This window comes from Neolamprologus multifasciatus, chromosome 5, assembly GCF_963576455.1.
Source record: "Neolamprologus multifasciatus chromosome 5, fNeoMul1.2, whole genome shotgun sequence".
In the NCBI taxonomy this organism is placed as follows: Eukaryota; Metazoa; Chordata; class Actinopteri; order Cichliformes; family Cichlidae; genus Neolamprologus; species Neolamprologus multifasciatus.
In genome coordinates, this window is record NC_140443.1 from 5,786,931 (window position 1) to 5,800,362 (window position 13,432).

At 38.2% G+C, this 13,432-nt stretch overlaps 1 protein-coding gene across 2 annotated transcripts in view; it reads right to left on the bottom strand.

Annotated features, from left to right (window-relative positions):
- Positions 1–13,046, bottom strand: part of st7l (suppression of tumorigenicity 7 like) — a 25,107-nt gene extending 12,061 nt beyond the window's left edge. The window contains exons 1-12 of one of the 2 annotated variants that reach the window (XM_085159687.1): positions 12,845–13,046; positions 12,410–12,492; positions 11,825–11,984; positions 11,685–11,739; positions 11,019–11,134; positions 10,761–10,839; positions 9,593–9,681; positions 9,117–9,217; positions 8,897–9,011; positions 8,697–8,769; positions 8,513–8,615; positions 252–402 (exon numbers count right to left, since the gene is read on the bottom strand). In XM_085159687.1, the coding sequence (XP_085015813.1) occupies positions 252–402; positions 8,513–8,615; positions 8,697–8,769; positions 8,897–9,011; positions 9,117–9,217; positions 9,593–9,681; positions 10,761–10,839; positions 11,019–11,134; positions 11,685–11,739; positions 11,825–11,984; positions 12,410–12,492; positions 12,845–13,013 (1,294 nt within the window). In that variant the 5' untranslated portion in view covers positions 13,014–13,046. Of the gene's footprint in view, positions 1–251; positions 403–8,512; positions 8,616–8,696; positions 8,770–8,896; positions 9,012–9,116; positions 9,218–9,592; positions 9,682–10,760; positions 10,867–11,018; positions 11,135–11,684; positions 11,740–11,824; positions 11,985–12,409; positions 12,493–12,844 lie in introns of both variants that reach the window. The other variant, XM_085159686.1, reaches the window with a different exon arrangement.
- Between the last annotated feature and the right edge of the window lie 386 nt (positions 13,047–13,432).

Below are 13,432 nucleotides of genomic sequence, written 5' to 3' on the forward strand. Positions count from 1 at the left end.
AATGCGTATTTGTGGGTGTACTGTGGATACATGATTTATGAGACAATGATAAAAAAAAAAAGACAGGGCAGCTGACTTGTAAAGCTTTACACCTGCAAGGCTGTAGGTTCAAAACCAAAAGAGAAGTAGCTTTTCTAGTGTTTTCAAAGTACAGGCTAGGTTGGGTGACAGCTTACTAACATGAAAGAAAGCAAATGAGAACCTAAAACATTTACATCTGAAAAAATAACCGTAAAAAGAAAGGTACATACTGCCCTCCCAGGTGCAGTGTAGTAGGTTTAAGGCTCCTTCTGCCCTCTTCCAGTGCTGCAGATGGAAGAAAGCGTATGCTACTGCCTCACTGTCACCCCTCTTCAAGATGTGCTCTGGAGGCAGGATCAAGCTCTTCATCTCTAATAAGTACTACGAATAGGAAGTGGAAAAAATACAGGACTTCTGTTCAGTATCTGGTCTTTTTGGTACCTTTATATCGTCATTTCTCATCCTTCACTCAGCTGTACTGTTTAGTTTTAATTGATTGTCATTCTGTGATCAGTTGCACAAACAACATGAACTCAAACGAGCACATTATGTGTAGTCAGTGATTCAGATTTCCACCTTTTACATTAGGATTTACTCAGGCATAACGAATGAAAACGTGTTTTTCAAATAGCTTTAAATGACAAAAAATTGCATAGATTTCTGATCCACAATGTAAGACTGACACTTCTTTTCTTCTATGGGGACTAACTGCACATAGTCACGCTCATAAAATCATAAAAGACCATTCTGAGCAAAAAAAACATCCTGAATTTGTTCAATGTTACCGGCTTCTTTCAGTATATTTTTGAATAAGAGCAAGAATAATAAAGCAGTTAAAACAATTTCTATTCTGATAGATGGTAAGATAATGACAAATGACAAATTAGCAGACAACTGTTTACTGAATCGCAGTCTGGGTGTTGTCTGAGGAAGGCACTGTGGACATTGGACAACATTTTGGGACTTTCGATGCAGCCGGTACATATGTCTATGACAGCAGACGCAGCAGATTTATGACCTTAGATGTAAGCTGATGGTTCTGAGATTGCATTTGGACAAATGGACTGTTAACAACATGCAACCAAAGTCTGCTCAAAAGTACAACTACTGGAAACAGAAACCAGGAAAATTAAAGTAACCAAAATCTTATCCAGTGCCCACAAACACTGATAAGTGTTTGTGTTTAAAAAAAAGATTCCTTGTGGTCTCAAATAACTTCATGCAGCTTCAATGTTGTCATTCATATTTTCTCCTCATTTCTCAATGACTACTTTTTGCTCTATTGTGCAAATCCCCCAGGCTAACTCCCCGTGGAATGTAATCATATTCTGTACATGTGAGGTATTTATCTAGAACCTCATTTTGCAATTGTTCAAGGTGGAAGGGAAAAGTTTTCCAAAGGTCTCGGTCTCTCTCTATATACGCGAGTCAGTGTATGTGTGTTATTGTTACAGTACAGTAATATCATTCCATGAATGTGTAACATGCCCAACTTGCTTCTATTCTCTTGGCCTACTGCATAAGTTTGACCCAGTGAGTCAGTTGGTTCACTGAGCTGACAAATCCCAGAGTTACAACCTATAGAACTTCCTCTCTCACTCTGAAATAGAAGAAATCTAGCTTTTAGAGTACACACATCAATATATTGTGTAGAGCTTTTTTTTTTTTTTTTTTGCGGGGGGGGGGGGGGGGGGGCAATACATGTTTTTAAAGGTCTATATCCGTCAGCATAGAAGTCCTTAATGTATACCCATTGACGCCGATGAATGTGACGATCTATGCATTTCATGTCTGTGGTGCCCAGTGTGGCAGGGGTCTGTTTTAAACAAAATCCAAGTGCAGTGCTGGGGCCCCCCGGGCCGGATTCCCGAGCGGCCAGCTTTGCAGTGCTTTGGATCTCAAACTGACACTTTGGGAAGGTTACCCCACAGCTAATCCTGTCTAATCCCTTCCATGGTCACAGGTTCAGTCATCCATCCATCCATCTAGCCAGTCAGACCATGCAGCTTCACCATCCCTGACCCTGTCCCCTACCCCCATCCCCATAATCACCTACTACCAAGGCTCATCGTTGTCTTTCTCCAATTTGTCTTTACATATGTTCCATTTTCTCTCTTCCTCAGTTCACATGCAGATTCTTACATTTTTCATCACATGTTATTTTTAGACACCTATACAAGCTGTACAAAAAAACTTGCAAATTTACACCTATGTTACCTCTGTCCTTCTCATCTCTCATACCTCTCAGCTTCACGGATAAAGGCTCAATTAAGCAGGTTACCATCATAAAGCAGTCATTAAGTAATCATCTGTATTTCACAGGATTTTAGTGGACTGTACGGTCTTGCAGTTTTTCTCCATCCATCCTGACATTTTCTGTAACAGCAATCGGCAGCCAAGAGACAACCAGAAGGTGCTTGTTTGCCCTTCTCACTTATCCTGTCTGACTTACTTACATCAGCTCTACTCGGTTCAGCCAAGGCACTTGACTGTCTTCATCTTCTTCCTTCCTTTATTCTCAGCACAAACATTTCACCATGCTCTATTCCCTCTCAGAGGAGAGGCAGCTAGCCAGCTCGACCACCACAGACGAAACCTATCACTGGTTTATTGTGGTGGATTATAAAACCTCCCTAACTGCTATAATAATTCACCTTAATTTTATGCAACACAACAAAGGATAGCATAAAACAGAAGAAAGAACTTAGTGAGTATGGAAGCGAGCTTTAATTCAGACCATTTATCAGCAAGAAAGCCAAGTCGTTCATTCAGTAAAACAGGTTGTTTTTTCGATTATTATTATTTCCTGTATTTCAATATATTTGAGCTTAAAACATCAGCTGATTTTATACAAAATCAGACACTAAGAACCCTATAAAATATACAGAGGTATTATACTTATAATGTATTAATTGAGGACAGGCATTCAATTTTCTTTAGGTGTAGGTGGCATCAATAATCCTAAAGGTGACCTTTTAAGGAAAAGCAGCTCATGCAGCAATACAATGACATAAGCATAGATGTTCTTCTACAAAAGAACAGTAAAGAAGAACAAAGGTGGGGTTTTAGAAGAGTTAAGTCAAAATCCTGACTAATAATCGTGCTGGAAGGAACTAAAACAAGCAGTTCATGTAAGAAACACCACCAACATCCCACAGTAACTCGTAATGTTGCTATAGTAAAGATTCACAAACTTTTAATGATCATGTTCCTTGTAAATATTTCTGTCTAATTTTTTAACTGAGTTAACCGCAAGTACTTTTAGGTATTCTGAGAAAATCTGATGACATTTTGGTCGATATTCATCCAGAAATTAGGACAATTCTAAAGGATTCACAAACTTTCAAGCACCACTGTATCTACACATATTTTTTAGTAAAACCTGAATATTTTCGCATGCATTTTTATCTCTGTTGTTAATAATGAGTGGACAGCACATGGCACACATATGTCTGGGTGTTTCTATGTTTTAAGACTAACCATTTAGAGCGGCTGGCTGCTCAGCTGTCCTTCCTTGCATGCCACGGCATTAGAACTGGTGACACCTCAGTCACACCCCCACCTCCCTGTTCTGCAGCCTTCCTCTGCACTCCCTGTCGCCTCTTTGATGAAGGGATTGAATTTCATGTGTTCTCCTTTCATCCCTGGGCAGTCATAAGCTCAGAGCATAACTCATAAGCTTCCTTTTGATTCTAATCTGCGGCACTTTGCCGCACACAATGAAGCACAGAGGCAACATTGCCATCAACTCTGTAGTTGTTTATCATTTTTGGCCAAACATATGAACAATGGAAAAACACAAAGAAGTTTTTAAAAAAATGTAAAATATATCATTTTAACAAACTAGCTACTTCATCTTGTGCCACAGGTAAGGGAACTTATATTTGTCCCCAAGTGGGCGAAACTTAAGCCACAATCCAATTCCTGTAACAGCCCCATTTTTGTCATCTGGATGAAACCTCGTCCATCTTAATTCAGAACAAACACAAATGCTCCTATTCCGTCTCAATTTACAAACCAAACAGCCAATTTCGGTGATACACTAAGAAAAAAACTCTGGTTTTCTGAGCCTTGACAGGCAATCTAGAGGAGAGAATGTCATTGAGAATTGGGTGAGATAAAAAACTGCCATTTAAAGTGGGGTAAACTAGCAAAGTAAATAGGCCCGGGTCGCTTTGAGCGCTTCAGATTGAATGCATGTTAGCAAAAATGGTAGTAAAAATAAATGTAAAGCAGATTTAGCAAGCAGGGACATTCGATCAGTTATCCAAGCATCTGGGAAACTGTCAGTTTCTTAACCACTGGCTGCTAGAGAGGATAACTGGAATGGACAGGCAGATGTAGAAATGAGTGGAGGATAAATAGAAGAGGACAAGAAGATGAGGAGGAGAAGAAAATAGAAGGGAGCAAAAGAGAAGAGGAGGAAATTAGATGGATGAAAAGCTGGTGAGGAGAAGGGGCTGAGCGAGAGCACTGAAGCAGCTGTGCAAATCAAGTGTGTGTGTCTGTATATGTAGATTTTTGTGTGTGCATAGCCTTTTAAGCAGTCTGAATGAACTCATGTGATGTAGCCTAGTATTATATTCATATATAATCTGCTTGGCATGCTTGATAACACATTCGCCACTTAATGCTTGGCCCAACAATGCTCCTTCAGTATTCCAAATCTGTGTGTGTACCACAGGCTACTGCACTGTTTTTATTGTTCGACTGTACGGATGGTAACGACAGTCTGACTAAAGTCAGTTTGGACTGAAATGAAAGCATGATCATAACGTTTGGCACATCTTCTCATTATACAGAGAATAAATTCTGCTGACTTTGACTTCTTCGAGGAGTTCAATGTTTATTACATTTGTTTTTGAGAAGTAGCGGACTGCAATGGTGGTGATCTCATCTATCAACCTAGGATGATGACCTTTTGGCTGCAGTGAGAAATACTAAAGTATGCTATATCAAGACCTACACAAATATATTTTAAGTCCTCAAAGCACAAGTTCTTCACCTACTGCCATTAATTGTTTTCCAGTGCTCTGGAAAAAAGAATTTATGACTAATACCCTTAATCAATTGTAGCCTCACAAAGTCACAAGCATGACTGTAAACTATGAATTAGTTTGGTTTGTTGCTACTTGAGGTTTAACACATCACTCAGCTGCTGGGAGCTTATGAAGTATCCTGCGCTCACCTCAGGTGTTGCTGTTATTTTTTTTTTCTTATGTAGATTTAACCTGCAAATTGGAAATTGGTTACTTATACTTTTGCCCAATGATTTCTCTAAACTTTGGATCACAACAGCCAGAGCCCCTCTACTCTGCTTGCACCAGTTGAGTGCAATACAATCTGTTCTGGAGTCTTTACAGTAACAAAAACATACTCCCCTTCTCTTATCAAGCCAACTATAATGCATCTTCTGTGGTCTCACGCACATGCTTTAGTTTATTACTTCTTTTTATAGTGCGTTTAATGTTGTCTGAAGTTTATCTGAAATGTGTAGATGCTTTGGTAGGACATTAAATCTGTACTGAAACCAATTACTATAAAAAATGAGAAATGACTCTGATAACCATAAAATCACTTTCAGTTCAAATGGGCAGATGTTGATTGTTTTGAGACTTTGTCTTTGAAATAGTTCTGAAGTTTTCATCAGCTGATGGAAACACGATGGTGTGATCTGGCCTGTATAGTTCTTGTATTAGAAACTTTGCCAAAGCAACAGTAGTCCTACAGCTGAGGAAACTAAACTCAGATGTTCTTTTTTTTTTAAAGCCTCATGCACCAAATCTGCTTTTGGTGACAACAAGCCCGCCCATTTAAAGAGGCCAAAGGAGTCGCAGGTGCACTCATCTCTTAGACATGCCAGACAACACAAAGCAACACCCCCTCCTTCCCTACTGTTGCATTTCCATACCCAGTGCTCTGCTATGAGAGCACTGAGTATGCACCAGATTCCACAGTCAAACGCTGAAAGACGAGCTGTCCAATAATCCTCCATGAAAGGTGTGTTAAAATTTCATAATGTCATTTAGCCATTCACCTAAATTCAAAGAAGTCATTTTGACAAAGTTGGCAGTGTGACATTCAGACTGTCTGTTTGGCTCAAACAAGGGATGAGGGGATAAGGGAACATGAGAGGATAAGAAACAGGATGAGGGTATGTGATGAGAGGAAAGAGGACGGCTGCCTCTGGGCAGAATGGGAAGGGAGCAGTTGGAGAGATATTGAAGATGAGGGCCCTCACTTTAAAATCAAAGGCTGGATCAAAGTGCTGGCTGATGTTTCCCCCTCCATGCATGCAAACACACAGCTTCTCTTTCTCTCGCTAAGAATAGGAGTCTGTGAAATGAAATAACACCACACTACAAAGGCTGAACTGGGACAAAACTCTGCTGCATCTGGTTGTGTATCAATCTGTGTGCATGTGGACGTGTGACATCTAAACCTGTGGGAACTGATGTGAAAAGAGATATGCAGCTAGAGTCCCATATTCTCCTGGTCCAGCTGTAGACAGAGCTGTGATAATATGACCAACTGATCACCAGGTTAAAAAATATCCTGTGCACTAAAACACTGGTAAAAACAATATAGACTTGATACCAAAAACAGTGTTCTGATCAAATTTGTATACATTGTATAATAACTACAACAATAATAAAGATATATAAATATTAATATAATAACAATCAAAGTGAATTGTATACTGTAGAAGAATTTTAAATGTGGATAAAATCCACGATCTAGAGATGACACTACCAGTGAGAAAATAACCTTTACTGACATCTCCTGGTGAGCCAGCAGCACAGAACGAATGGAATGAAAGCTGCTGTAGTTGCACCACCTATTACAGTCAAAATAACTCACTTTTGATTGACTGACTGCTTACTTTACTGTCTGCTTTTCATGTTTGCCCTGAATGGGACCTTTACGAATGGCAGCCATGTGAGTATTGCGTGATTAGACCAGATAGAGGCAGTGAAATTGAAAGTAGCATCAAGCTAAATTTCTGCCTTTTGTTTGTATGCCTCCCCTTACAGGTAAAGTTGCAGTTTACATCCATGTCTGTGCAGACTCACGTAATATATGAACTCAAGACTCTGAAATAATTTAATAAAATGGTAAATGGCCTGTATTTATATAGCGCTTTACTAGTCCCTAAGGACCCCAAAGCGCTTTACATATCCAGTCATCCACCCATTCACACACTGGTGATGGCAAGCTACATTGTAGCCACAGCCACCCTGGGGCGCACTGACAGAGGCGAGGCTGCCGGACACTGGTGCCACCGGGCCCTCTGACCACCACCAGTAGGCAGTAGGGTGAAGTGTCTTGCCCAAGGACACAACGACCGAGACTGTCCGAGCCGAGGCTCGAACCGGCAACCTTCCGATTACAAGGCGAACTCCCAACTCTTGAGCCACGATCGCCCACGACTAATATCTGGGCAACAAACACTAGTATCATAAACTGAGTATCCATTCAATTGTGAAATCTGGTCAGAATTTCCTCTTTAGTTCATTAGCTGTCACAGTGAGGCTGTCCTTTGACCTTTTGCCTCTAAAATGCCAGTTTTTCATCATTTTCATCTACATAAGGCAATGGTGAAATTTTGCAATAGAAAGTGCATTCTTGAGTGACCAAAAAACATTTTTGTGAGGTTAGAATGACTTTTGACTTTCATCACATACTCATACTTCCAATTCCAAATGATGTTGTGTCCAGTAAAACGTGATGGATAAACAGAACTATCCATCCAATAAAAGAAGAAGAAAAAAAAATACAATCCACCAAACCACTTGTGGCACACGGATGAAGGACGTGAGCTGACAGTGTTACAATAACACAAGACCGTTGGTTCAAAAAACAACGTTTTCTCAGTGTAAAGATGCTTATTATTATTTTAACAGTACATCTCAGTTTTTATATATGATAAGAAATGTTGCTGTAGTACAGAGAACTCTATCAGCACCAAAAATGTCTAAAATCACAATATTTAACATACCCCCCTCAACCAATCCAAAGAAATTTCCATAGTAGATTGTGAAAGAGAGTTGAAAGAAAAAATTGTTGTTTATCTAATTAGGGTGGCGATCTTTATCAGTAGAAAAGCTGTAAAACCAATGAAAATACAGTGAAAAGTGGGCACCACTTTATCTCAGTAGGTGAGCAGGCGACCACATGCCGCACGGCAACAGCCCAGGTTTGAGTCGTACCTGCGACCCTTTGCTGAGTGTCTTCCCCCTCTCTTTCTACCCAAATTCCTCTCCTGTCTAAACTATCCAATAAAAGCCGGAAATGTAAAACAAATGCAAAAACCCCCCAAAACAGTTAAAAATGTAAAATCTATGCCCTCCTTCAGATTTTCCAAAGCCGTCCAGTGGGTTGGAATGGAGTCTCTGGTGGGGCCATTCTGGCCCCGGGCTTTGTGTTTAACAGCCTGGTTTAAAGATCATCTGGTCACTAATGTATGTTTGCTGTCAGATAAATGACTGACCTTTGGCACGTGGGGATTGAACTCAACGGCTCTGTGTATGGCCTCCACAGCATTCATCTCTGCTGTGCTCAGCCCCCGCCTGGATGCTGCCTCTGGTGAAAACCTAAGAAATCACATCTCACATTCGTGACAAAGTTAGGGCAAACACATACAACAACTGAAGCTAACAGAAAAGACAACTTACTTATCTGAGACAGCCCGTGCTTTCAGCAGCGCAGATGTATAGCATATAGTAGCTGATTTTGGCAAACTGATGTCTAAAGTAGAAGCAGAAGTTGTGTTTATGTGACTGGACATGCAACTCAAATGACTGACCTACTTTGTGCAAAATCATGGTATGTTGATATTCAAAAGTAATTAAATATTTGTTGAGTTTAGTCTTACCGTCATATTTTGCAAGGACTGCTTGCACATCAGCATATGCCTGAAGCTCTAGAAGAGCCTCAAGGAGGTTTTCGTGTATATTTAACATTCCCAACAATGGGAACTCCTTCATTAACTGTAAAGAGATAAAACATATTAAGGTTCACAGTTTTAGGTACAGTAAACATGTCGACTTAGTAACATACTTTCTGCAGTAAACATGTTTAAAGGTGATACTCACATCTCTCATCATTTTTACTGCTTCTTTAATTCGCCCCAACTTGCGTGCACACATTGCCAATCTGCGTTTAATATATACTAGTAGGTTGATATCTTTTCCTGCTGGATTGCAAAGAGAAAAATTTCACTGCAAAGCAAAATAACCATGAGTTTAAAAAACAAAACAAATTAAACTGCATTGTATATGAATGTCACGCTACATTTTGTGGTCCAATGTAGAGCACTCATGTTATCTTGGAGCTGTAATTCTTCCATCATGAGAGGGAGTGTAAAAAAATAAAACACTTTGCTGTATTATATCTATCTGTGGCATATTGAGAGGTCCATACTGAAGTACTAAACTGCACAACTTGGGTAAGGGCATGCAGCACAAGCAGGATAAATATACAGTGTTGAGTTACTCTTCATCTACTGAGCTTTCTTTGTACTACTATGCCCTAGAGTACTTTATTGTACTGCATTAAAAACCATCCTTACCGATACTTAGAGCTTTTTTAAAAAGGCGTTCGGCTTCTGTGATAGTCGTTGCTTCTTCCTCTGCTAGAAGCACATAGGCTGCAGCGCATCTACACAAATGTACACAAGAAATTAATGTATTTATAAATAGCAATCCAAGCTGTTTTTTATAGTGCACAAGAAAATATTTATATTTACTCACAAATAAAAAATAAGAGATGATGTCATAACAAAGACAAAACTTGAGAATGGTAGCACCCTTAAAGAGGCTAATATACTGTATATTAGAGGTGGGAATCACCATACATCCCACAATACGATATTATTGCAATTTTTTAAAATATTTTGCGATATTCAGATTCTGTACATAAAGGTAAACTTTATCAATATTCATTTTATCTAATATCAAAGTCTCACACTCAGTCTTTCTCTCATTTCAGTTTTATTGTTGACAAACTGAACGGTTTGTATTACAGTCTAGTCCAACTTAACTGAACGCAACCATCTGGTACAATTATAGCTATTCTGAACTATGCAGTTTATGAAAACTATGCAGCCCCTTCAGCAACTGAAGAATTTGAAAGTAAATTAAAACAAAATATAATTTTACATTAAATAAAAAAGTTTTAAACTTAATTAAAATAAAACATGTCTTAAATTAAAATAAGTAAACTGTCATGTTTATTGCTGCCATAAAAAAGTTAAACACATTTGGACAGTGAAGGAATGTCAGGATTCTTGCTCAGAAAACAGCATGTTCCAGTCCACTAAAACTTTTTTATAACAAAATATCGATTTCTGCTGTCCCTGTATCGATACATTATTAGCAAACAAAATATCACGATACTACACAGTATTGATTTTTTCCCCCACCCCTACTGTATATACACATTATAATTGAAATATATTAATGCATTTAAACAAAAGTCAGCACAATAAAGACTCTTCAAAGATTATTTAATTACTACAAGTACCATATAAAGCTGTCTGAATTTACTTGTACTCTAAACTCTAAGTACTCTAAATTTAAGATTAGAAAAAAAACACTTTCACTTTCTTTTTCTCATTAATGTGATGGCAATATAACTGTAATACAGTCTCACTTTAATGAAGCCTAAAACTGAGCATTTTGAGGTGCAAGGCGTCTATATATGTATGGAGAGGTTCACTGTGTACGAGTAGAACTCACTGGTGGTTGATCTCTATGGCCTGATAAGCTGCTCTGATCCTGGCTTGAGGATTTCTCTCTCTCCAGGCCTTCTGCATCACTGTAAGAAGATGATCATCTAGGCTTACTGCAATATAGATGTGAGTTTATGGTACTGGTATACAAACCTGTAGTGCTTCACATCATAAAAAAAGGAATTTCTGGCATGTATTGCATGTATTGCATGTATGCATTGATTGCATAGATTTGAGCAATTTGCCTCATCTTTGTATAACTCACCAGCATCCTCTGGCCTTAACTGCTGAGTGTCTCCTGTGAAGAAGGTCTGATGATCTTGAGCAGATAGGTTCATATCATAATATGTTAAGGGTTCCTTCCCAGTCACCCAGGTGTACCTGTAGTACACAGAGTAAAAATAATAGCTTCCATTTTATGGTTCAGTGAATCAAATGAAAAAATAATACTTCTGCACTAAAGACAAAAAGTAGGTTTAAATCATTACAAATCTTTAGAAAAATTCTGATATTATGAATTACTCATTTTAAAAGGTTATTTAACAGAAAAAAAATAATGTTCATATACATAGCAGCAGGCACTGGTTCGTGAAAGCCGCCATGTTGCCTCCTTGTTTTGAATACAGTGGCTAACATGGACATTGCCATTGTTCCTGATAAGTTTTATATATTTAGCTAAAGATTGGCCACATATGCAGTAGATCTTATAACATTCTTTTGATCTAAAAATCACAAATAGCTCTTTCAAACTATAAATGTCCATTTAATATTTGTATATTTTTCTCCTCCACCACTGCTCCATCAATTAAGCTGACTGCAATCTGCAATCTACTGACATCAAGTGGTGAGATTTCACACACTTAACCTTTATGAAATTTAAAAGTGTTTGAACCACATAATTATCTGAATAAAATCTTAAACAAACACATACCTGTTATATTCAGCTCCTCTAAAAAGATTCAAAGGATTTCGCCAGACCTTGCACTCTACAAACAGAGGTTGTTGTTACTGTTTACATAAATATGAATAATAATGCTATGATCGGCTGTATCATGTATATATTTTTTTTACCTGAAACACTGGGCCTAGGCTCTGCATCTCCATTAACTGATGAGAACAGACCAGTTGTGGAGCTGCTTTCCACTCCGCCCAGCAAAGGACGCAGGTGGCTCACCGATACTTGTTCAATAAACGAAGTCCCATATTTACGAAAATACCACCATTCAAATATCTGTAATAAAAACATAAACGGTTAAAATGCTTTTATTAATATGTGCCATTATACAGCCTGAACATTTGTATTGGTATTTGTCGCTGATTTTGTGCTAAATGAATCTTTAAATTGAGAGTGATGAAGAGCTAAAACACTTAAAAAGCTAAAAATAATAATAATAATAATTAAAGGGTTTATGATGATTTTTTTTTGGTTCCTTCTGAACATAAGAAGGAATGAAAAATTATATATATATATATATATATATATATATATATATATATATATATATATATATATATATTTTAAACATCTGAAAGGAATTATTGCTATCTGCATCATATAGCATAATGCACTCTAAACCAAAACATACGTTACAACTGAATGTATTAAAATGTGTTACGGTTAAAACGTGATTTATGGTGATAAAGAAATTAACTCACAAGGATGAGTCCAGAGATAAGAGAGGAGGTTCCAGTGAGAGCCACGTAAAATTTGGGTGTCAGTGTGTTTAAAAACACTGAAGCTGAAAAAAGAAAATAAAGGAGACACTTACGCCCAACAGTAGTTGTAATAAAAACCTTGAAAATATTCAACTTCGATGGTCTTTACCAGGTGACATTTAGCTCACAGTAGCAAACTTGGTAACACAAATCATCAACTACTTAATTTCGACTGCATTCAGTGTGATCTACGGTAGGAGAAAATGCAAAATGCGTCTGCCAATTAATATCTAAACAGAAGCTTTACTTTTAACCAGACAGTCGCCACTGTTCGTGTCTCGATAACTCAGACAGCGAGCTGTCAAACCAACAGCTTTCGCTAAAGCTATACACCCGTAGGCTAACAATAGCTAGCTAGCATCTGCCTTAATTCACCTGAGGTAAGAGTTTCCTGCAGTTTCAGCGGACTCCACAGGACGTATATCATTATCAGCACCATCCCGAACCAAAGGAAGCACACATAAGTCCATGACCAAGAGAGCCAAGACTTCAGTTTCTCTGTGAATCCGGGAGACTGGGGATTACTGCCAGTGCTGTCCTCCATGTTTCTCCGGATGTCTGTAAACAGAGGAGTCACGTGACTACGGAGCAACAAGACTTCTACTTTGAAATCGTTGCAAGAAAAATGTTTCCCGAGGCTACAGAAAAACGTGTATGTATGTTTTTTTCCACACATATACACGCCATTTACTCCTCATCTAAACCAAAGAAACTATTATCACTATTAGAACGTATACTTTGCATATAAACGTCTTGCGACTGAATTTATTAATACTTACTATAAACAGCTTTATATTTTAAATACCAAAATACTAAAACTATTAATAAGCACTTCAAGAGCGCAAACCTCACCTCAGCTCACTCTGGCCAGTATTTACCTGTTAGAGAAAATTGTTGTATTTTGTATATATTCATTAAAAAAATGTTTTGGTTCTTTTTAAACGTACTCGAAGAAGTCTATAG